Genomic DNA, 24,930 nt, shown 5'->3' with positions numbered 1-24,930 from the left:
CCTCCTCCTCCTCCACCCACCACCACCTCCTCCTACCCCGGCGACCACCTCCTCCTCGGCCTCCTCCTCCACCCACCCACCCCACCCCACCCCACCAACCCACCCCACCTATCCACCCGACCTCCGGTGAAATTTAAAAAAAAAAAACGGCGAGAAATTCCGGCAGCCCCAGATCCTGATCTGGATCTAGCCGCCATATTTTTTAAAATTCAAAAAAAAATTCTGTGGCGCACCACAGCTAGGTGCGCCACAGAAGATTTCTATGGCGCATGACAACCTGGTGCGCCACAGAAGTTTTGAAATTTCTGTGGCGCATGTAGATATGCGCCACAGAATTTAAATACTAGTCGCGTGACAACTGTGGCGAGAGAGATATGCGCCACAGAAGTCAGATTTGGTGCGCCACAGAAGAGCTATTTTCCAGTAGCGAACGAAGAATCTTCACGGCAACTTTTGTATGCACCTTCTCACCATTAGCTCTTTCTACCTCATGATACCTTGAGGCCCCACACTTGCTACAATACTTGTCATCCGCAAACTCTTTCCAAAACAAAAGACAGTTTTTTGGACAACAATTATACTTCACATAATCCATGCTGAGCGCTTTTAACATTTTCTTTGCTTCATACATGGTTTTAGGCAGACAATGGCCTTCGGGCAACATGTTACCAACTGTTATCAGATTTTTTTCAAAGCATGCTCTGGTGTTGTCGAACTGGGCCTTGTCGGCTAGTACTTGCGCGATGGCATCGAGCTGAGAAATTTTTGCACCCTCGTATAGAGGCCTCTTAGCCGCAGCCATCATATCATAGAAGGCCTTCGCGGTTGGCTCCGGTTCCTCCGGTTCTAGCGGCGGCGATTCTGGCATGTAGGCATCGCGGAGATCATCTAGCAGGTATCTAATCCCATCGTCCTCATTGCCATCGATCCGCTGCCGCATCACCTCACCTCTGTCATGTTCGTACTGAGCAGTGTCGAGTCATAGCATCCTTTCCCTGACGATGACGCCTCTTGCAACGAGCGCAAGGGCTACTTGGACGAACGCCTGACTTTGAACCACACGCTAACTCCTTCACTAATAAATTGGTCTTCCATACCCACTCATCTGTCATTTCAGTCGAACTAGCACGGCCACTGTACATCCACCCATTACCAGCCATCCTCTGCTTTATTGGGAGAGAAACAACAAATAGTAGCATGAAATTAAATGAATCATATTTTTATTCTCTACCGGCCAAAACGCATGCATCAACCTACATCTCTACTAGGTGGGCTCCTAGCAGCCGCCGGATCCGTAGATTGAGTACGTGACTTGACATGGAAATTGAATCTAGTGATGTAAAAATGCGGAGGAGGAGGTGGAGTTTTAGCTCACCCTCGGCGATCTCGGTGGCCGTCTCGAAGCGCGTCAAGCAGCGGGGATCCAGGGTCGTCATGCCAGCGGCCTAGTTTAGACAACAACAAATTCAAATTGTTAAAATCATATTTCTATTTCTATTTTCCATTTCTATTTCTATTTGCTATTTTCCATTTCTATTTTCTATTTGCTATTTCCATTTCTATTTTCTACTTTCTATTTCTATTTTCTATTTTCTATTTCTATTTCTATTTCTATTTCTATTTCTATTTCTATTTCTATTTCTATTTCTATTTCTATTTCTATTGCCTATTCCTGCAGGGGAGGCGCGGCAGGGGAGGAGGAGCAGCAGCAGCAGGGGGTGGCGCGGCAGGGGAGGAGGAGCAGCAGCAGCAGGGGGTGGCGCGGCAGGGGAGGAGCAACAGGGGGTGGCGCGGAAGGGGGTGGCGCTGCAGGGGGTGGCATGGCAGGGGAGGAGGAGCAGCAGCCGGTACGGTGGCGCGGCAGGGGGTGGCGCTGCAGGGGGTGGCATGGCAGGGGAGGAGGAGCAGCAGCCGGTACGGTGGCGCGGCAGGGGTGGCGCGGTAGGGGAGGAGGAGCAGGCGCGGTAGGGGGTGGCGTGGCAGGGGAGGAGCAGCAGACGCGGCAGCGGCGGGATCCGCGGGAGAAGTGCGGCCGGGGGAGGAGGGGGTGGCGGCAGCGGGATTTGGAGGAGGATGGCGGTGCCGCGGGATTTGGAGGAGGAGGAAGGCGCGGGTCTCGGGTTGGAGGAGGAGGAAGGCGCGGGTCCGGCTAAGCCGTCGGCACAGCTAGGGCGTGCATATGGTCGAGCGTCGGGACAGCTATATATTTTTTTGATTTTTTTTTGATTTTTTTATAATATTAAGGACTACAATCTAGTAAAATATATTATTATAGGTTCACATAAAAGTTTTTATATACTCATCTGGCCAAAATGGTTCCACTGGTTCACCAACGCGTGAAACCCTAATCCGTCAGCGCATGTGCGTGTAGCCGGACGCACCCGGGGGTGCAACATTGGATCAAACAACACCCCACCATGCTAGTGTACACACCATGTGTGAACACACAACTTTTTGGGTCATTCCCACCCTCCGAGCCTCGATTTCCGGGGAAACCCTAATCCATTGACCGCGCGGTCTACATCATTGACTACACCCCTGCGGCGGTGCCGCGGTGGCATCGTGCCTTCGTTCGAGCTTGGTTAGGTCATGGGGACATGTGGTGGCAAGGATGGATCCACACTATCTCAAGATTCCCTCTGTTTCACCCCACCGGGGAGTTCCACCATATACGTCCTGGAACTGCCTAAGTGTCATCAGCGCATGTGCGTGTAGCTGGACGCACCCGGGGGTGCAACATTGGATCAAACAACACCCCACCATGCTAGTGTACACACCATGTGTGAACACACAACTTTTTGGGTCATTCCCACCCTCCGAGCCTCGATTTCCAGGGAAACCCTAATCCGTTGACCACACGGTCTACAGCATTGACTACACCCCTGCGGCGGTGCCGCGGTGGCATTGTGCCTTCGTTCGAGCTTGGTTAGGTCATGGGGACATGTGGTGGCAAGGATGGATCCACACTATCTCAAGATTCCCTCTGTTTCACCCCACCGAGGAGTTCCACCATATACGTCCTGGAACTGCCTAAGTGCCGTCAGCGCATGTGCGTGTAGCCGGACGCACCCGGGGGTGCAACATTGATCAAACAACACCCCACCATGCTAGTGTACACACCATGTGTGAACACACAACTTTTTGGGTCATTCCCACCCTCCGAGCCTCGATTTCAGGGGAAACCCTAATCCGTTGACCGCGCGGTCTACAACATTGACTACACACAACTTTTTGGGTCATTCTCACGCACAACATTGGATTTAAAGAAGTAGACACACAATAACGATACACTTAAGAACTTGAACTAGACCCACACACAAAACAAAACACTTAAATAACCAGACCCACACACGAACCAAAACACTTAAAAAACTAGACCCACACACGAACCAAAACACTTAAATAACTACACCCACACACGAACAAACCACTTAACACTGGGTCGACACATGACCCGCTAGACACCCGGACTCGACACTGCCATTACTCGACACACACATACTAATCATTTGTCGAAATCTTCGTCCTCGCTGGGGGTGTCCTCTGAAGCGGTACTTGAGAGGTTCCACAACCACCGTTCATCATCCTCCCCCCATGTCGACACCTCTCCTTTGGCGCACTCCGCTTCATATTCGGCCCTCCTCTGTCGCTTTCCCGCCCTCCTCGCTCTCCTAAACGCCTGCTTCTCCTTCCAGAATGCGCGAGTGGCCTGGACGTCTCCGCGATGGTCTCTGCGCCATTGCGCCATGAACTGCTCGTCCGCCTCGGTGATATCAATCCACCGCTGACCATTGCTGTACCACCGCGCTTCACCCTCTGAGCGAAGTAGCGGCTCGGTAGCGAGACTCTGGGCTTCCGTCAGAGACGTGACCTCCGGGAAGTTCATTTCGTGGCGCGACCGGCCAAACCTCCACACCGCAACGTCGTATGCGCGGGCAGCAGCCTCCTTCGTGTAGAAGGTGCCGAGCCACACACGTGCACCACCAGCGGTGATTTCAGCCGCGAAATGGCGGGCAGGCCGCTTGCGAACGCCGGTGAAGCCCGTGTTGCTATGGCGACGAGGAGCCATCTCAACGGCAGCTAAGCTCAGAGGATTCTGTGGTGGTTTTGGAGGAGAGAAGTGTTGCTGGTGCTGTTGGAGGAGAAGACATGGCTATATATAGGGCGGCGAGGGGCTGAAACGGCGGGAATACTTGGCGGGAGAGAATGGGCGCGAGAACAATGGAGGTAAATCATGGCGGGAAAGAAAGGGGCGGGAGAGAACGAGCGGGAAAGGCTTGGCGGGAAAAATTGGAGGGAAATCCAGATTGCCGTCGGCACACAGTATTTAAGCTGTGCCCATGGCCAGGCCGTCGGCACAGCTAACCGCCGTTTCCTCCCCCCTCACGGCGTTGTCGGTGTCGCCACCAGGTGGTTCTGTGCCGACGTCCAGAACCTGTGCCGACGGCCACCCTCGGCACAGCTGCGGGATGTGCCGACGGCAAGGCTGCGTTGTGCCGACGGCAAAGCTGTGCCGACGGCTTTTCCCATGGGCTGGCGTCGAGGAGGTTTGCGCCGACGGCCCCGACCTTTTGTCGTCGGCACAAGATCTGGCCGTCGGCACCTTGGCGCGTTCCCGTAGTGTACATACTCGACCCGGTAGTCGTTCTGCCATCAATCGTGCTGGTGCTCCGGCTAATCGCCCACCTGGTAGGCTTGCCTCATCGTGATTTCTCCTCATACCTACAGGTGTTTAGCCACCATCATGCGTGAGATCCATCGGGTGTGCTCGCCTAGTTGATTTAATCGATGGTCAAATGTTTCTAATTTTTGTGGGCTTTTCTAGCATATTTTTTTTCTGGTATGCTTTGCAGGAAGGCTCTTGCAGACGGCCAGCCAAGGGTGCCGGGGGAGGTTGGCCAAGATGGACGACGGCGACGTGCCCAAGCTGAAGAAGTAGGACCATGGAAGGCCGGCTAGGTTGCCGCGAAGCCAGCAGAGGAAGGAAGAAATGGCTGCATGGAAGGAATTTGAGCTACTGTTGAGCTTCCAGCAAGCTCGTCGGCATCTACAAGCTTCTAGGTGAGGCGCACCGTCTTCTAGGATGATGGCTGCTGTGCAACACCGCGCCACCCGTCAGAATTAATTTTAGTTGCTCCATCAGTCCGCTCCTTCGGGTGACATTTCTATTTCCCTGTGCTCATCTGCTGTAATAGTTAGTAATAATATGATCCTCCTGCTGCAGGAGAGTGGAGAGCCCTAGCTAGGCAGGCTGCTCTCTGCACAAAGGCTTGAAGATGGTAATAATGAAACCCAGGCTCCTCTCTTGCTTGCCATGTAATAATCTTAGTAGTATCAATATTATTACCAGCGCAACGTACTCTTGGTTTGATGGTTGCTGAAGTGCTCTTCCATCTTCAGCCACAACAAATTGACTTATCAGTTTCAGGGCGCCAACTTTCAAAGCAAAACAAGCCTTGCAAAATTATGTCCTTGTATGTGGACAAGCATTCTGAAGCTTGATAGATTTAAAACCATCTATATTGTATCTATATATCTGTATATCAGGGATAGTTTCTTAGCATTGTTCCAAGTACGACTTTGTGCAAAAAAATTAGAAACAGCGGTGAAAATTGCATCTTTGATGACTTAAAAAGTCGCTTTTGTACACAGAGAGCAGCCTCCCTAGCAAGGGCTCTCCACTCTCCTGCAGCGCAAGGAAGGTGTGAAATAGAAATTCCACAAGGAGTAGAAGATTGATGTAGTGACTAAAATTAATTCCGACGGGGCAGCGCGGCGCGGCGCAAGAGAAATCGTAGCCTCACCTAGAAGATTCTAGACGACGACAAGCTTTACTGGTAGCTCAGTAGTAGCATAATTCCTTGCAACAACCTTGTCTTCCTCATCAGCTTCGCAGCAACCTCGGCGGTCTTCCCATGATTTTATTTCCTCGGCTTGAGCATGTCGCCACAGTGCATCTTGGCGAACCTCCCTCGCATTCTTGGCTGGCTATCTGCCATAGCCTTCCTGCAGGCATACTGCAAGCACAGAGTTGCAAACATTTATCACTCACTCATCATGAATTCATCAGCCTCTGTGATCTTCCATATTCATGCTTAATTACTAGTATATTAGCAGAAAAAGAGAGATTTGTATACCTTTATCTTTCTGCCAAAGTTTCTCTTGAACTTCTTCATCCTGTACCTGGAGAGCTTCTGCTTCCTTTCCTCAGTTTTTAGGTCACTGATGGTTACAAGTCGAGGGGTATTGGCACCAAGATTCTGTCAAAAAATAAAAATCCTAGTAAGTAATCTTAGGCTTTCAATGTAAAAAAATAACCTTACATGATGATCCTACCTAAAGTCCTAAACACGTATCAGGATGACATGTCATTTATCTATCAGTGTGAAATACTTCATGTGGGCGAGTAAATTAGAGAACCTTTATCCTGGCCGGTTGATGGCGTTGCTAATTCAAAGCCGGGCCCATCTTGAGCCCCCTTTCTAAAAAAAAATAGAGAATATATACTAGTATCTTGCATGTCTAAAAAATAAGTAAATTAGAAGAAAAAATCACAGTAGATACCGTTGAGTGTGCAGAGTGTGTATATGCCTTGTATTAGCTAAAGCAGTGACCAGGTCATTAAGGGAAAGGTGGCTTCGGGCAGAATTAGTAACATCTGAAATCACATCACTAGTTAGTGTCATTCATACCTTTATTTAACGACTTTTTCATGCTGAGCAAAGCACTACACTGCACACCATCTACATCTAATGCGAGGCTTGTCCAGCGCAATGAGAAAGCAATGCCTTATCATTTTGGTTTATGTACTTACTTGAGACACAAAGATCAGTGCTTGTCATAATAATTCCATATTTTTGTAGAGCAAGGGATAGAGAGATAGATAGAGAGAGAGAGAGGGAGGGAGAGCGAGAGACAAAGAGAGAGAGAGAGAGGAGAGAGATCATCATACCCATTTCTTGCTCAGCCCGAATGCCGCCTCGAAGTCGAGCCCTTGGAAATCCAAGAAATTTGGCCTCACTGACCCATTCATCCAATCGGCCGAGTTGAGGCATTCAGAGCTAACACTCTTCTGGAGTGAGCATTCACCGGCTAAAGGTGATGCCCTGAGTTCTCCGGGGACCTTCTCAACTTGTAACATAGGGATGATGTCTACAAGTTCGGATATCGTCTCTTCGATCACCGACTTCTCCATGAGCTCCTTCTCGCACTCGTACATCACTTCACTCAAAACCATGTCTGAAACCTGGATGGTGTCATCCATTGTATTCTCATCGCAGGACATTATCGAGATGGCATCCGCTACCGAGTCGAGGGTAAGCAGCGGTTCTTCAATTATGGGCTCTGGAGCCTTGAACAGGTCCCCTTCTCCTCCAAGGTCATACTCTGGTATCAAGGATGGCTGCCCCTTGTTTCCCTGTTTTTTACATTTTTTTATTAGAGTGGAGAAGTCAATTTAATTTATTAAGGCTAAAATGACAAATACTTAATCTCTATCAGTTAGAATGAATCAACCAACTTGATTTCTGTCAGTTTTCCAACAAGTGTAATGAACAGAATCGAATCGATTAATAGACTAGGCCAATTCATTCATGAAAAGAGAAGAAAAACTACAGCATGAGAGTAAAGCCAAACAAAGGCAAATGTTTTGATCAAAGTTTAAAATAGCGGGCTATGACAAATAGTGGTAGCCCTAAATATCAGGTATAGTGGCGCTAAAGCGGAGCTATGACATGAGTGGGGACTGGGGAGTATTGCATTGTAGTGTTGGTGTTTGTGTTCATGATGTCATGCTACCACCAGAGCAGAGCATATACTAAATGAGCATCTAAAATTGGCCAAAAAGACAACCTAATTTGATCCCTTGGCAGGCAGCTAAAGGACAATTAATATCTCAGCCCCTCTGACCTGGCTGTCCTTTGTGTGACTTTGTAAGGATTTTTTTTTGAAGCAGGAGCCTTTAGGGCCCAATCCATTAATCAAGAAGAAGATAATTGCCTGCTAATTAGCGAAAACCCGGGCGAAAACTTTTACAATGCGCCCCAAAACACACGGGGCACCACCAGCCGGTCTGGCTACTCACGTGCACTCCACACATAGTACCGAGAGAAAGACCATCGTCAAGGTAGCCCCAAAGGATGCTTTTGAAAGGATGTGAAGTGAGAAGATTCAAGTCAAAAAGGAAATGAGAAGTTGGATCCAACATCACCAAATAATATTTAGGATATTTGAATAAAAATAGGGAGGGCACTCGGTCGTCTAATTGATGTGATAAATCATATAGAAGTGATTTTTTTTACTTCTTGAAGGGGATGTTCATTTTCCGTCCTGTGTAGGTAGGAAGCAGTAATCTAGGAGTACCATTAATCAAGCATCTGAAATTTCTTTCGGTTCATATTTTTGTATAGTAGTGTTGATTGATGTTGATGAAGGCTTTACTATATGAGGACAGGACAACAACATGTATGCATTTTTTGGCAGTTGCTAAAAGAGTAATCATCGGGCCCCCTCGGTTGAACTACACCACCGCAGCATCCACAATTTATTTTGGCAGGGCCGTCTCTAAAAATTTGGGGCCCCTGTGCAAGCTGTAATATGAGGCCCTAAATTTGAAAAGATAGATAATTGTATAAAACTTTCATTTAATTAGATAACTTAGGCTTTGTTTGAAAGCAAAGTTGTTTTAAAACCACATTATTTAGATACAACGGATTTTTGATTGCTGGGTCACTAAGTACTACAATTTGTGAAATGACTGCGCCATTTTTTGTTCATTTCTTTGTTGGAAAAAAGAGGTAGATACCTCTTTTCTCAATACTACAAAAATACTTCTATTTTTGGCAATGCCACGGTTTGTAAAATCACATTATGAGTTGAAACCGAACACCTCAAAGTATTTACAATGATAGTTTTTTTAAAACCGTGGTATATCCAAAAGACATTAAGAATAGTTTGCTACTGAACGGGGCCTTAAGCTTTCTCATTTATCTACAAAACAACGAAACAGATGTAGTGATTCAAATAGTGTATCAATGCATTAATTATAGCCTTAGCAATGCAATAAAAAAAAAGATCGAACCTTGAATGCAATAAAATGATTTTGCATCGTACATCCAACGGCAACTTGTGTGTATGATTGATTTTGATGAAGACTGTATTATACGAGGACAGCAGCATGTATGCAATTTTTTGGCCATAGCCAAAAATGGCAGTCAGAAAGAAGCAGCATGTATGCAGCTATAAATTACGACAGAAGCAATGAGCTTAAAGTTGCAATGCTTAACTAGTGGAGTGCGGAAATATTAAAATATAGGAGAGGAGAAGACATGACATGACATGAGAGCTTCTAGTTGACACCTCCCTCCATAATAATACTAATATACTAGTACTCCATTCCTTAGACAGACAGCATGAGTTGCATTTGATTCACTCCAACAAGCTATATATCTAGATCAAAGGTGGGTGGAAAGCGGTAGGAGTAGTTGAATTTGTCCAGAGAGGAAACGACGGCGGCTGTGGTAGATAGAGAAATCTGAGCACCATTAGTAAATAAGTCCAGTGGTACGCATGTACTATGTATGATGGAAAAAAAGAAGCAAGAAGAAGATACTACAACTCACGAGGTGGTCGTAGATGGCGTCGTTGGCTTTAGCTTGATGTAGAAGAGGAAGAGGAAGAGGCAGTGGCGGTGGTGTAGGAGCAGCGGAGGAGGAGAGGTCGAAGACCGGCGGCGAGTGGGCGTACATTGTTGCGAAGGTGTGTGAAGGTGTGTGAGGTCGTTCGTTGTTGTTGGGTGAATGCCTAGCTAGTAGTAGGCCGGCTGCAGGCAGTGGCACATGGGCGGATGTAGAGGCACAAAAAATATTATATAAGTACAATCCTGGGAGGGTTGGGTGCAACAAAAGTAATAGCACTATGGTTGTTTGCTTCTTGCTTACCAATGAACATCAGACCCGAACACCTACTACAAGGTGGCAACGGAATAGCATTATGTTTGTTGCTTCCTGCTTGCCAATGAACATCAAACACTAACACCTACTACAAGTTTCTCATCCATTATTTTTTCTTTTTGTTAATCTGTGACTATCCTAATTAGTGTACTTATCCTTATCATGAAGCATATAAATATACTACTCCCTCCGATCCATAATAAGTGTCGGGGATTTTGTACTAGTCTAGTACAAAATTTGTACTAAGTCATCGATACTTATTTGGGGTCGGAGGGAATAGTTAGTATGTAGTAACAAAGTCAGAGGCTGCCACTGATGCGACTCTCCGTCCGTCCGTGTCTCCTTCACTCTCTCACGCCATTATTCTTAATGATGTTTACTGTGAACATCAGTGAAGTGAGTGATCGAGTGAGTGAGCCAGCCAAGGCAGGGTAGTCACATGAATGCACTGACATCGCGCGCCGAACAAAAGCCGAATACAGACAAACGACTTTTCTTCTTATTATCCCTTGTGATCGCTATCCTAATTAATTATTCTGTACTTATCACCAAGCGTATAAATATACTAGCTGCCTAGATAGTCTTCGGCTAGGTGGTGCGCGGCCCTGGGGCCGGCGTGGATGTCGGAGCGGTGGCTCCGGTTTATCGCCTCCGCCGTGTTACGTTGAGGTGTTTAGTGGTGGCTTTGGTTGCTCGGGCGACTTGGTCATCGGCTCGTGGGGGCGTGGCCTCGCGGCCGTCATGGATGTCGGAGCGGCGGCTCCGGATGTTCGCCTCCGCCGTGTTGCATTGAGGTGTTTGGGTGTCGGCTGTGGCCGCTTGGGCGTTTTTAGTCATCGACTCGTGTGGAGCGCGGCCTCGGGGCCGGCGTGTTGCGTTGTGTGTTGTATCGGTTTTCGGCCGGTTTTCCTTATAAAATGACTATTTTACTTCCTTCTATATCAATGAAAAGTCAAACCTTGTTGGGTGGATGCCTAGCTAGTAGTACGCCGGCTGGCAGCGGCGCATGGGCGGATGTAGAGACTCTCTCATATCATCTGATTGAACAAGTACCTAAGCTAGTTTATGCGCGCACATGAACCAACGAACCAACCAACCAACCAACTAGGAATGGGAAGGCCGCCGCAGCCAGAGCCAGGCCCTCTTTATAAATGCCACCATCCATCCATGTCTGCTTCTATCTCTCACTCCCTTCCCTTATGGAGCTGGGTCAATTTCCATTCTGATTTGTGCTAGTACTACCTTATATTACAACCAAACTATATATAAGTACAACAAACATTATCCAGGGAGGGTTGGGTGCATCAAAAGTAATAGCACTATGGTTGTTGCTTCCTGCCTACCAATGAACATCAAACCCAAACACCTACTACAAGTGTCTCATCCGTCATTTCTTTTTCTTAATCTGTAACCATCGTAATTACTGTACTTATCCTTATCAGCGGGCATATAAGTATTGGCGAGAGATCACCTCGCCAATGCCTACAGATTGTAGACTTGTGTTTCGGGAAAGAGCGACGATGGAGATTCCGGGAGCGAGATTGGGTACACGATATACCCAGCTTCGGGTTCCCTCGGTGGAGGATCCCTACGTGCTGCTAGCAATCTAGTATATGATTACAAGTATGTTTACATGGGGCCGCCGTAGGCGGGACTATGTTGTCTATCTTGTCTATCTTCCCCTCTTTTCTATATGGGTGCCCTGGCTGGCTTTATATATTCAACCAGCCTAGGGTTTTACAAGAGTCCTAGTCGACTACTTCTTCGGGTTGCCTTTTTGGGCCTTCTCCATATTGGGCCGAGCCGGGTATGGTAATAATGGGTACCCGAAAGGTATGCCCATGACAGTAGCCCCCGAGTGTCTAGGGAAGTCGAAGACTTGCGTAGAGACTCCAATCATAATCATCTCCGAAGTCGAAGAAATACAAGGCGAGACCATTGATCCGGAAATATATCAGGTCAATGTCGTAGATCATGTGTAGCGTAGACACTGTCGACGATTTTCGAAGTTATTTTTCTATCGGGTGCGCGACCAGCGCTCCCGATGGGAGTAGCCCCCGAGTCTATGGGCAGGTGTTTGCACCTGGGCATAGACTCAAGTTGTACTACTCGATGAAGAACTTGACTATATTCCTGGGCGCAGCCCCTCTTTTTATCGACTCCTGCTGGAGGACTTGATATAATTGTCGAGTCCTGTTGGAGGACTTGATGAAATCCATGTGCTCCCGATGGGAGTAAGGCTCCACTTGAGTCGCAGAGTCGAGTTGAGTCTACAAACCTTGATATATTTACCATGAAGATATTGGATCGCAGAATCGGGTTGAATCTCTGAACCCTGACTTTTCTTCTTGATTTTTTCGACAACAGGCCATTACTACTTTTATTGGACATCTATATTGTACAAGGATATTGGTAAATGAGGCTGGTTCATCTGACGGATCAGGTACCAGTTAATTTCCCTTGTGGCAAATCCACATAAACCTACTTCAAGTTCGAGTCCCCAGACTCGAACCTGGGATACTGGCGTAATTCAGGACGTGCCGCTTTAGGACTTATCGAAAACTGAATTCCAGCTAAGTTATCGGGTACCCAACGCGTCCGCTGGATTTTCTTCACATCAGTTGTTGTGGATAAAGTGGGAGAGCGCATTCGGGTGCGATGTCACGCCACATAGGACGGATCCTGGGGTCTTACCTTCATGACCCTTGTACAAGCCACGGCATTCAGAGTTTTTACCGCGGCAGACGCGCTCTGAGAATATATTGTCGAGTGCCTTTGTTCGCCTGATGGAACGACCCATTTTTCGGGTTCTTCTATATTGTCGTCGGGTACACCGCCGGTGCTGTCGATGGGAATAAATGACAAGTATGCGGACTCGAAGATTTTTCCATCTCTATTTTGTCGTCTTCTTTTTTTGAATAATTTTTTCGTCGGCTTCCTTGAAGTAATTTTTTCAGCAAATATGCGATTGGAATAAATGACGAGTCTGTGGACTCGAAGATTTTTCCATCTCTATTTTTTTCAGTGGACACGAAGATTTTTTCCATCTTTTTTTAAATATCGACCTCTCTTTTTGAAGGAAATTTTTCATCGGGTGCGCGACCAGCGCTGCCGATGGGAGTAGCCCCCGAGGCTATGGTCGGGTGCACGCATCCGGGCATAGGCAAATCATGTATACTTTGAAATTTGCTTCCTCTTTATTGGGCACGGCGAAGTTGATGCAGAAGCAGGTCATGTGGCGAACGCGGTCGATGCGACGAACGCAATTGATGTGGCGGAGTCGATGAAGTCGTCAGGTGCAGCGAAGAAGTCGAATCGAAGTAAAAACCACGGAGTAGCGGAAGTGGATGCCACCAAGTCATCAATGAAGAAGTCGCGAAGCCCCCCAGCGCTGCTGAGGGTGCTCCATCGAAGTAGTGGTCGCCTGAGACAATATGTCATAGCCACGATCAAGGGCGAAGTCGTCGTCGAGCCCCTGAGTGTCAGACTTTTGTTGGTGATGCCGGTTCTTGTTTTCATTGAGATACGTGTGTACGTACGAGCTAGCTGCTACTGCCTTTGATCAACTCGTTGCTTTTCTTTTGCTTGAAGTATTGCACGCTTGATCGTATGCATGCAATTAACATCTGGCCACTTAATCCATGCAATAGGGGTAATTTCCCACGTTGGACCACTAGTGCTTGCCTTTGGATTAATGCACATATATAACTTCTTGATGATTGCGGCTTCGATTGGCCTAGATAGTTCCTGTCCCTAGTTAGTTGATCGATATCCTCTCCCGTTTTTTCTTTCTTTTCTTTGCATCACTTGAAGTAGTACTCGAGTCCGCACAAAATGGCAAGCTGCGATGGGAGCTTATCGTTGTTGTGAACTGCGGTTATCGTCACGGCGCGCAGCCCCCGAATATTTTTTCTTTTGACACTAGTAGAAATAAGGGCTTTGATTTTTTGCTCCAAAGAGCTTTTGCACCGGATTTGGCACGAACCGGTGCTAAAGGGGGTCATTTGCACCGGTTCGTGCTGTCTGGACGTCCAGGGGACCCGCAGGAGCATTTGCACCGGTTCGTGCCGTATCTTTATCACCGGTTGCTAAAGGTTCATCTCCAGGCATGTGGCAGCCGTGGAACCTTTAGCACCGGTTCGTGTTACGAACCGGTGCTAAAGATAGCTCATTAGCACCGGTTCGTAACACGAACCGGTGCAAAAGCTCCCTTTGCTATATATTCAGCTCACCCCCAACCAGCAGCCCACTCACTTCATTTTTCTTGGAGGAAGGTGTATGTGTTGAGTGCTTGCTTGCTTTTATTTGCCATGCACATGAGGTGCTCGATGAAATGTCTGAGAGAATGATGCCGCTTGATTTTACACAAAACAAAAATGATATGAGGTGCCGGAGCGACACTTAAGTTTTCTCCTCTTTCTTTCCTCCTCGATCAAGGTTAAGCAACTTTACCCTTTGATTTGTACGGTGCTAATTTCCACTATTTATATATATTATGATGTTTTGTAATAGTTTTTTGATAAACTTAATTATTTGATGTAGATGAACCGGCGGCAATGGATGTACGTTGACCGACGCCTACCCAAATTTACTTTGGGCTTGGATTATTTTATCCATGTGGCTACGGAAAACCCACAGGCGGATGGTTTTATATGTTGTCCATGTGTTAGTTGCCGGAACTTAACGCAATACCCTGACTGGCAAGTCATTCACTCCCACCTGCTTTGGAAAGGTTTCATGCCCAGCTATAATTGTTGGACCAAGCATGGAGAAAGAGGAGTTATGATGGAAGACAACGAAGAAGAAGAAGAAGAGGATGATGATATGTACCCTAACTACGGTGATACTGCAACGAGGCATGATGAAGATGAAGAGGCAGGAGGAGCTGAAGATGAAGAGGCATCAGATGAGCCCGTTGATGATGATCTTCGTCGGGCCATCACTGATGCACGCAGAGAAGCAGAAACTGAAAACGAGAAGCGAAAGTTAAAGGGCATGTTAGATGATCACAAAAAAAATTGTACCCAAATTTCGAAGATGGCAACACAAAGCTCGGTGCCACACAGGAAATAATGAAGAGGAGGTTTCCAAAGGATAACGAATAGCCTGACAGTACGTACGAAGCAAAGAAGGTTCTCTGCCCTCTAGGATTAGAGGTGCTGAAGATACATGCATGCATTAACGACTGCATCCTCTACCGCGCTGAGTACGAAAATTTGGAAAAATGCCCGGTATGCACTGCACTGCGGTATAAGATCAGGCGAGATGACCCTGGTGATGTTGAGGGCGAGCCCCCCAGGAAGAGGGTTCCTGCCAAGGTTACGTGGTATGCTCCTATAATACCACGGTTGAAACGTCTGTTCAGAAATAAAGAGCATGCCAGGTTGTTGCGATGGCACAAAGAAGACTGTAAGAAAGACGAGATGCTGAGACACCCCGCTGATGGGTCGCAATGGAGGACAATCGATAGAGAGTTCCCGGACTTTGCAGATGACGCGAGGAACTTAAGGTTTGGTCTAAGTACAGATCGAATGAATCCTTTTGGGGAGCAGAGCTGCAGTCATAGCGCCTGGCATGTAACTCTATGTATCTATAACCTTCCGCCTTGGTTGTGCATGAAGCGGAAGTTCATTATGATGCCAGCGCTCATCCAAGGCCCAAAGCAACCCGGCAACGACATTGATGTGTACCTACGGCCATTATTTGAAGAACTCTTACAACTGTGGAGCAAACCAGGTGTACATGCATGGGATGAGTACAAACAGGAGTCATTTAACCTACGAGCGTTGCTTTTCGTGACCATCAATGATTGGCCTGCTCTTAGTAACCTTTCAGGACAGACAAACAAGGGATACAATGCATGCACACACTGTTTAGATGAGACCGAAGGTGCATATTTGAATAAATGTAAGAAGGTTGTGTACCTGGGGCATCGTTGATTTCTTCCAAAGAGGCACCCCATCAGAAAGAAAGGCAATCATTTTGGAGGTGAGGCAGATCACCGGGAGAAGCCTGAACTCCGTACCGGTGATGCTTTACTTGATATGGTCAAGGACATAAAAGTAATCTTTGGAAAGGGTCCTGGCGGTCAATCTGTTCCGAATGACGTCGTTACCGGACACGCACCCATGTGGAAGAAAAAATCTATATTTTGGGATCTACCCTATTGGAAAGTTCTAGAGGTCCGCTCTTCAATCGACGTGATGCACGTGACGAAGAATCTTTGCGTGAACCTGCTAGGCTTCTTAGGCGTGTATGGGAAGACAAAAGATACACCAGAAGCACGGGAGGACCAGTATCGTATGAAAGTCCCAAAAAACAAGCAAGAACAGAATTACAAGACGGATACAGGGAGTCGCTTAAGTCCTGCCAGCTACGCTCTTACCAAAGCAGAGAAGGAAATCTTTTTTGAAGTCCTTTACAGTATCAAAGTGCCGTCTGGATTCTCATCAAATATAAAGGGAATTATAAATATGGCAGAGAAAAAATTCCAAAACCTGAAGTCGCATGACTGGCACATTATTATGACGCAGTTGCTTCCGGTTGCACTGAGGGGGCTTCTGCCGGAAAATGTTCGAATACCCATTATGAAGCTATGTGCATTCCTCAATGCAATATCTCAGAAGGTAATCGATTCAGCTAGTCTTCCAAGGTTACAGAAGGATGTGGTGCAATGTCTTGTTAGTTTTGAGTTGGTGTTTCCACCATCTTTCTTCAATATTATGACGCATCTCCTGGTTCACCTTGTCGAAGAGATTGCCATCCTCGGTCCTGTATTTCTACACAATATGTTCCCCTTCGAGAGGTTCATGGGGGTCTTAAAGAAATATGTTCATAACCGTGCTAGGCCAGAAGGAAGCATCTCCAAGGGCTATGGAACAGAGGAGGTCATTGAGTTCTGTGTTGACTTTATTCCTGACCTTAAATCGATTGGTGTTCCTGAATCGTGACATGAGGGGCGACTAAGTGGAAAAGGGACGCTAGGAAGGAAATCAATGATATGTAGGGACGGGATTTCTTTCACTCAAGCACACTACACAGTTCTACAAAGTTCCACCTTGGTGGCCCCGTATATCACTGAACACAAGAATATTGTACGCTCCCAACATCCGGGGCAGTCTGAAGACTGGATTACACGTAAACATATGCAGACATTCGGCGGTTGGCTCCGAACACATCTCATTAATAACAACGATATTGGAGATCAGTTGTACTTGTTGGCCGGGCACCATCTTCGACTGTACTGACTTTCCAGGGGTACGAGATAAATGGAAATACCTTCTACACGTTCGCCCAAGATAAAAAGAGCACCAACCAAAACAGTGGTGTCCGCATTGATGCAACAAACACTAACAATGGGGAAAAGGACACATATTATGGTTACATAGAGGAGATATGAGAACTTGACTATGGACCTTCTTTTAAGATCTCTTTGTTTCGGTGCAAATGGGTCAAGCTGGATGGAAAAGGGGTAAAGGTAGACCAGTTGTATGGAATGACAACAGTGGATCTCAACAATCTTGGTTACAGAGACGAACCATTCGTCCTAGCCAATGATGTGGCTCAGGTTTTCTATGTGAAGGACATGTCCTCCAGACCGAAGAAAAGAAAACATAAGAAAACGAGCTCATCCGATGAGCCAAAGCATCACATAGTTCTTTCAGGGAAAAGAACCATCGCGGGAGTCGAGGACAAGACAGACATGTCAGAAGATTATAATAAGTTTGCTGAAATTCCGCCCTTCACAGTGAACATTGACCCAACCATCGCATTAAATGCTGAAGATGCTCCATGGTTATGGTCTAAGCAATCATAATGTATTATTATCATGTACCTTGAGCTCATATTGTGAAGCATTTGTTGTGATGTATCAGTAACATTGGTCGTTTGACCTAAATGCCATGAAACCTCGAACACGATAGCTCATATTGTGAAGGATTTTTTGTGATGTGTGCAATTATCCAAGTTTATTATTTTTCCTTGCAACTATGACACATAATATGACAGCACGCGATGAAAAGGAAAACTTCCTGGTCGTTGCCTCTCCTATCTCTGCTTGCGGGAAGAGTTCTCGGGCGGAGCTTCCGAAGATGTCTAAGACGGCCGTCCATCTAAGACATCTTCGAGAAGCTCCGCCGGAGAGGCTCTTTCCTTCGAGGTCGCCGTCGTCGGGTTATATACCAGCTCCCGGGAAGCTCTCTATGCTCTCCCCTCCTTACCCTGAGCTACTGGTTGTTGGGTGTATACTAGCAGCTTCCGAGCGGGACTCCTAGCTTGCTTGCGGGAAGAGTTCTCGGGCGAAGCTTCCGAAGATGTCTAAGACGGCTGGCCATCTAAGACATCTTCGAGAAACTTCGCCGGAGAGGCTCTTTCCTTCTTGGTCGTTGCCTCTTCTCTCTTTGCTCTCTCCAATCTCCCCGGAGGGGCTATATATAGCGGTGTGTGCCTCCAGATAATCCCCTCCCCCCCCCAGATGAGGCCACCCCAGATAAGGCAAACACCAGATAAGCCTGCCCCAGATTTAGCCCCCCCATCTTTAGCATCGGTTCCAGCCAGGAACCGGGATAAAAGGGTATATAAACTAATCCACCATCTTTAGCACCGGTTCCAGCCAGTAACCGGGATAAAAGGGGTATATAAACTAATCCACCATCTTTAGCACCGGTTCCAGCCAGTAACCGGGATAAAAGGGGTATATAAACTAACGACAACGACTTTATTGATATTTAACAAGATACATTAACTAAACTTAAACTAAAACAACGACAACGACAACGACTTTTTTGAAATTTAACATTAACTAAATTTAAACTAAAATAACAACTTCTACTAGCTAGTTCTTCTGCGCATCCGCTGCTGCCCTCGTGGCTGCCGCCTCCTGCCGCAGCTGCTGCTGTATCTCCTCCTCACGACGACGCTTATGCATCTCCTCACTATCCAGATCCGCCACACGCGGCCGCTTATGCAGCTCCTGGAGACTCTGCCTCTCAAATGCTTCTATGGTAGCCGCTAGCGCCGCCTCCTCCCACTCCTCTATCTCTGCGAGCTGCGGGTCCACCTCATCCGCTGCTGCCCTCCTAGCTGCCGCCTCCTGCCGCTGCAGCTCCTCCCACTCCTTTATCTCCGCGAGCTGCGGGTCCACCTCCACCGGTGGCGGGTGCGGCTTTGGGGGCATTGTGAAATGGGCTAGGGTTCGGTGATGAGTGAAGTGGGAGAGACGGGGACGTACTATTTATAGAGGGCGTGTAGGCGGGAAATCTCCGCGCTGCGTCGCGTGGCGGGAAATATCCCGCGCGCCATCGTGTGGCGGGAAAATTTCCCGCGCGGCGTCGCGTGGCGGGAAACTATCCCGTGCGGCGTCGTGGCGGGAATCTATCCCGCGTGGCGTCGTGGCGGGGAAACTATCCCGCACGGCGACGTGTGGCGGGAACATATCCCGTGGTAAACACCGAAAAAAAGGCGGGAAGAACCAAAGGGGCAGCCAAAATTTGGGGCTTTTGCACCGGTTCGTGGCTGGAACCGGTGCAAAAGAAAGGGTCTTTTGCACCGGTTCCAGCCACGAACCGGTGCAAAAGACATCTTCTATTTAACCGCGCCCCCTCCTCCTTCTTCCCCAATTCGCGCGAGGAAAAATAGGACGCCGGCAGGCTGCCCGATTTTCGCACGCCGCCGCCGTCCTCCTCCTCCCGCGCCGCTCCCGCACCGCCCGCTCGCCGGCCTCCCGCGCCGCCCGACCGCGCCGCCGCCTCCCGGCCCCGTCTCCGCCTGCGCCGCCCGGCCGCTTCTCCTCGCGCCGCCGCCGCCCGGCTCCCTCTCTGCCCGCGCCGCCCGGCCCCTCGCCTCCTCCCGCGCCGCGCCGCCCGGCGCCGGCTCCCCTCCACCGCCGCGCCGCCATTACCTCTGCCCGGCCGGCAGAGAGGTGAGGCGCCCGGCCTCTTTTTTTTGTTTTAATTAGTTAATATTTAGGTTTATTTTAGTTAGGTTTGTGTAGCTAATTAGAAAATTAGTTCTATTTTAATTAGATAATTAGATAGGTTTATTTAGTTACAAAATTTAGTTAGATTTTAATTAGATAATTAGATAATTAGTTAGATAATTAGTTAGATTTTAATTAGATAATTAGTTAGATTTTAATTACATAATTAGTTAGGTTTATTTAGTTACAAAATTTAGTTAGTTTTATTTAGTTAGAAAAAAATTAGTTAGGTTTATTTAGTTAGAAAATTTAGTTAGGTTTATTTAGTTAGATAGTAGTGATGCCGGACGGTGCCGGTGACGAGATGATGCGGTGCGACGCCGGCGATGAGGTGACGCGGCTAGAAAACTTTATATATTTCGTTGGTACTTTACCTATTTCGTCACATTGTACTACATACATGCTATTTTTATTGATGTACACAACTTTATATTATCTGAACTCAACAAAATATCCAATTCCATGGTTACAAAGTTACAATTTTTTTGTTAGTAATATTATATTTGTTAGTTTGCATAAGATGCCGCGCCCGCCACGTCCTGGAGCTAGGACCATTCTGGAGCAGATGCGGGAGATGGGGTCGGTCCGGGACTGGGCTCCGCCGGGGTGGCACTGGGAGGTGTCACTAGTAGAAACAAGGGCTTTGGTTTTTTGCTCCAAAGAGCTTTTGCACCGGATTTGGCACGAACCGGTGCTAAAGGGGGTCATTAGCACCGGTTCGTGCCCTTTGGACGTAACAGGGACCTTTAGCACCGGTTCGTGTTACGAACCGGTGCAAATGAGCTATCTTTTGCACCGGTTCGTAACACGAACCGGTGCTAAAGGTTCGTCGCCAGGCACGTGGCAGCCGCGGGTGCAAATGAGCTATCTTTTGCACCGGTTCGTAATACGAACCGGTGCAAAAGGACCCTTTGCCCTATATATTCAGCTCACCCCCAACCAGCCAACTCACTTCATCTTTTCTAGGGGAAAGGTGTGTGTGTTGAGTGCTACCTTGCTTCTCTTTGGCATGCACATAAGGTGCTCGATGAAATGTCTGAGAGAATGATGCCGCTTGATTTTACACAAAACAAAAATGATATGAGGTGCCGGAGCGACACTTAAGCTTTCTCCTCTTCTCCTCGATCAAGGTTAAGCTACAACTTTACCCTTTCATTTGTACGGTGCTAATTTCTACTATTTATAAATATTATGATATTTTGTAATAGTTTTTTGATAAACTTAATTAATTATTTGATGTAGATGAACCGGCGGCAATGGATGCACGTTGACCGACGTCTACCCGAGTTCACTTCGGGCCTGAAAGAATTTATCCGTGTGGCTCAGGAAAACCCACAGGCGGATGGTTTTATGTGTTGTCCATGTGTTGATTGCCGGAACTTGAAGCAATACCCTAAATGGCAAGTCATTCACTCCCACCTGCTTTGGAAAGGTTTCATGCCCAGCTATAATTGTTGGACCAAGCATGGAGAAAGAGGGGTTATGATGGAAGACGACGACGAAGAAGAAGAGGATGATGATATGTACCCTAACTACGGTGATACTGCAACAGGGCATGATGAAGATGAAGATGCAGGAGGAGGTGAAGATGAAGAGGCATCAGATGAGCCCGTTGATGATGATCTTCGTCGGGCCATCGCTGATGCACACAGAGATGCAGTAAACGAAACGAGAAGCGAAAGTTAAAGGGCATGTTAGATGATCACAAAAAGAAGTTATACCCAAATTGCGAAGATGGCAACACAAAGCTCGGTGCCACCCTGGAGTTGCTGCAATGGAAGGCAGAGGCTGGTATATGTGACAAGCCATTTGAGAAGTTACTGAAAATAATGAAGAGGAGGTTTCCAAAGGATAACGAATTGCCTGACAGTACGTACGAAGCAAAGAAGGTTCTCTGCCCTCTAGGATTAGAGGTGCTGAAGATACATGCATGCATTAATGACTGCATCCTCTACCGCGCTGAGTACGAAAATTTGGAAAAATGTCCGGTATGCACTGCACTTCGGTATAAGATCAGGCGAGATGACCCTGGTGATGTTGAGGGCGAGCCCCCTAGGAAGAGGGTTCCTGCCAAGGTTATGTGGTATGCTCCTATAATACCACGGTTGAAACGTCTGTTCAGAAATAAAGAGCATGCCAGGTTGTTGCGATGGCACAAAGAAGACCGTAAGAAAGACGAGATGCTGAGACACCCCGCTGATGGGTCGCAGTGGAGGACAATCGATAGAGAGTTCCCGGACTTTGCAGATGACGCGAGGAACTTAAGGTTTGGCCTAAGTACAGATGGAATGAATCCTTTTGGGGAGCAGAGCTGCAGTCATAGCACCTGGCCTGTAACTCTATGTATCTATAACCTTCCGCCTTGGTTGTGCATGAAGCGGAAGTTCATTATGATGCCAGTGCTCATCCAAGGCCCAAAGCAACCCGGCAACGATATTGATGTGTACCTACGGCCATTATTTGAAGAACTCTTACAGTTGTGGAGCAAACCAGGTGTACATGCATGGGATGAGTACAAACAGGAGTCATTTAACCTACGAGCGTTGCTTTTCGTGACCATCAATGATTGGCCTGCTCTTAGTAACCTTTCAGGACAGACAAACAAGGGATACATTGCATGCACGCACTGCTTAGATGAGACCGAAGGTGCCTATTTGAATAAATGTAAGAAGGTTGTGTACCTGGGGCATCGTTGATTTCTTCCAAAGAGGCACCCCGTCAGAAAGAAAGGCAATCATTTCGGAGGTGAGGCAGATCACCGGGTGAAGCCTGAACTCCGTACCGGTGATGCTTTACTTGATATGGTCAAGGACATAAAAGTAATATTTGGAAAGGGTCCTGGCGGTCAATCTATTCCGAATGACGTCGTTACCGGACACGCACCCATGTGGAAGAAAAAATCTCTATTTTGGGATCTACCCTATTGGAAAGTCCTAGAGGTCCGCTCTTCAATCGACGTGATGCACGTGACGAAGAATCTTTGCGTGAACCTGCTAGGCTTCTTAGGCGTGTATGGGAAGACAAAAGATACACCAGAAGCACGGAAGGACCAGTATCGTATGAAAGTCCCAAAAAACAAGCAAGAACAGAATTACAAGACGGATACAGGGAGTCGCTTAAGTCCTGCCAGCTACGCTCTTACCAAAGAAGAGAAGGATATCTTTTTTGAAGTCCTTTACAGTATCAAGGTGCCATCTGGGTTCTCATCAAATATAAAGGGAATTGTAAATATGGCGGAGAAAAAATTCCAAAACCTGAAGTCGCATGACTGCCACATTATTATGACGCAGTTGCTTCCGGTTGCACTGAGGGGGCTTCTGCCGGAAAATGTTCGAATACCCATTGTGAAGCTATGTGCATTCCTTAATGCAATATCTCAGAAGGTAATCGATCCAGCTAGTCTTCCAAGGTTACAGAAGGATGTGGTGCAATGTCTTGTTAGTTTTGAGTTGGTGTTTCCACCATCTTTCTTCAATATTATGACGCATCTCCTGGTTCACCTTGTCGAAGAGATTGCCATCCTCGGTCCTGTCTTTCTACACAATATGTTCCCCTTCGAAAGGTTCATGGGGGTCTTAAAGAAATTTGTTCATAACCGTGCTAGGCCAGAAGGAAGCATCTCCAAGGGCTATGGAACAGAGGAGGTCATTGAGTTCTGTGTTGACTTTATTCCTGACCTTAAGTCGATTGGTGTTCCTGAATCGCGACATGAGGGTCGACTAAGTGGAAAAGGCACGCTAGGAAGGAAATCAATGATATGTAGGGACGGGATTTCTTTCACTCAAGCACACTACACAGTTCTACAAAGTTCCACCTTGGTGGCCCCGTATATCAGTGAACACAAGAATATTGTACGCTCCCAACATCCGGGGCAGTCTGAAGACTGGATTACACATAAACATATGCAGACATTCGGCGGTTGGCTCCGAGCACATCTCATTAATAACAACGATATTGGAGATCAGTTGTACTTGTTGGCCGGGTCACCATCTTCGATCAGACCGACTTTCCAGGGGTACGAGATAAATGGAAATATCTTCTACACGTTCGCCCAAGATAAAAAGAGCACCAACCAAAACAGTGGTGTCCGCATTGATGCAACAAACACTAGCAGTGGGGAAAAGGACACATATTATGGTTACATAGAGGAGATATGGGAACTTGACTATGGACCTTCTTTTAAGGTCCCTTTATTTCGGTGCAAATGGTTCAAGCTGGATGGAAAAGGGGTAAAGGTAGACCAGCTGTACGGAATGACAACAGTGGATCTCAACAATCTTGGTTACAGAGACGAACCATTCGTCCTAGCCAATGATGTGGCTCAGGTTTTCTATGTGAAGGACATGTCCTCCAGACCGAAGAAAAGAAAACATAAGGAAACGAGCTCATCCGATGAGCCAAAGCGTCACATAGTTCTTTCAGGTAAAAGAACCATCGCGGGAGTCGAGGACAAGACAGACATGTCAGAAGATTATAATAAGTTTGCTGAAATTCCGCCGTTCATAGTGAACATTGACCCAACCATCGCGTTAAATGCTGAAGATGCTCCATGGTTACGGTCGAAGCGATCATAATGTATTATTATCATGTACTGTGAAGCATTTGTGGCGATTCTATCAGTAACATTGGTCGTTTGCCCTAAATGCCATGAAACCTCGAACACGATAGCCCATATTGTGAAGGATTTTTTGTGATGTGTGCAATTATCCAAGTTTATTATTTTTCCTTGCAAGTATGACACATAATATGACGGCACGCGAAGGTTTCGCGTTGTTTGGTCATTTTTGAATTTTTTATGCTCGTTTCAAACTATATTCAAAACGGCGGGCATGAAGATCCTTCGCTCGGGGCGGAGTTTCACTAAACTTTCACTGGATCTCTGATGAAATAGCATGTTGTGAACCCAATAAATATTTTTACAAAAAATCTTGAGCATTATATCATGTGCATGTAGTTCAAATCTGGCCGGCCTCCTGCCGATTCGGCAGGAATTTGTCTTTTTCA

At 47.1% G+C, this 24,930-nt stretch overlaps 1 protein-coding gene and 1 pseudogene across 1 annotated transcript; one reads left to right on the top strand and one right to left on the bottom strand.

Annotated features, from left to right (window-relative positions):
* Positions 1–5,317: 5,317 nt before the first annotated feature.
* On the bottom strand, positions 5,318–9,846 carry LOC127340608 (uncharacterized). The gene is made up of 4 exons (XM_051366353.2): positions 9,621–9,846; positions 6,953–7,417; positions 6,138–6,260; positions 5,318–6,017 (listed from the first exon to the last, which is right to left on the bottom strand). The coding sequence occupies exons 1-4, from the start codon at positions 9,744–9,746 to the stop codon at positions 5,922–5,924; spliced, it is 810 nt and encodes a 269-aa protein (XP_051222313.1). The 5' UTR covers positions 9,747–9,846; the 3' UTR covers positions 5,318–5,921.
* An 11,761-nt stretch (positions 9,847–21,607) lies between these two features.
* LOC139837458 (uncharacterized) lies at positions 21,608–24,630 on the top strand (annotated as a pseudogene).
* The last annotated feature ends 300 nt before the right edge of the window (positions 24,631–24,930 follow it).

The sequence above is a fragment of the Lolium perenne genome, chromosome 3 (genome assembly GCF_019359855.2).
Source record: "Lolium perenne isolate Kyuss_39 chromosome 3, Kyuss_2.0, whole genome shotgun sequence".
NCBI lineage: Eukaryota > Viridiplantae > Streptophyta > Magnoliopsida > Poales > Poaceae > Lolium > Lolium perenne.
Note: the sequence above shows the minus strand (reverse complement) of the source record. Positions and strands in the feature narration are given on the sequence as shown.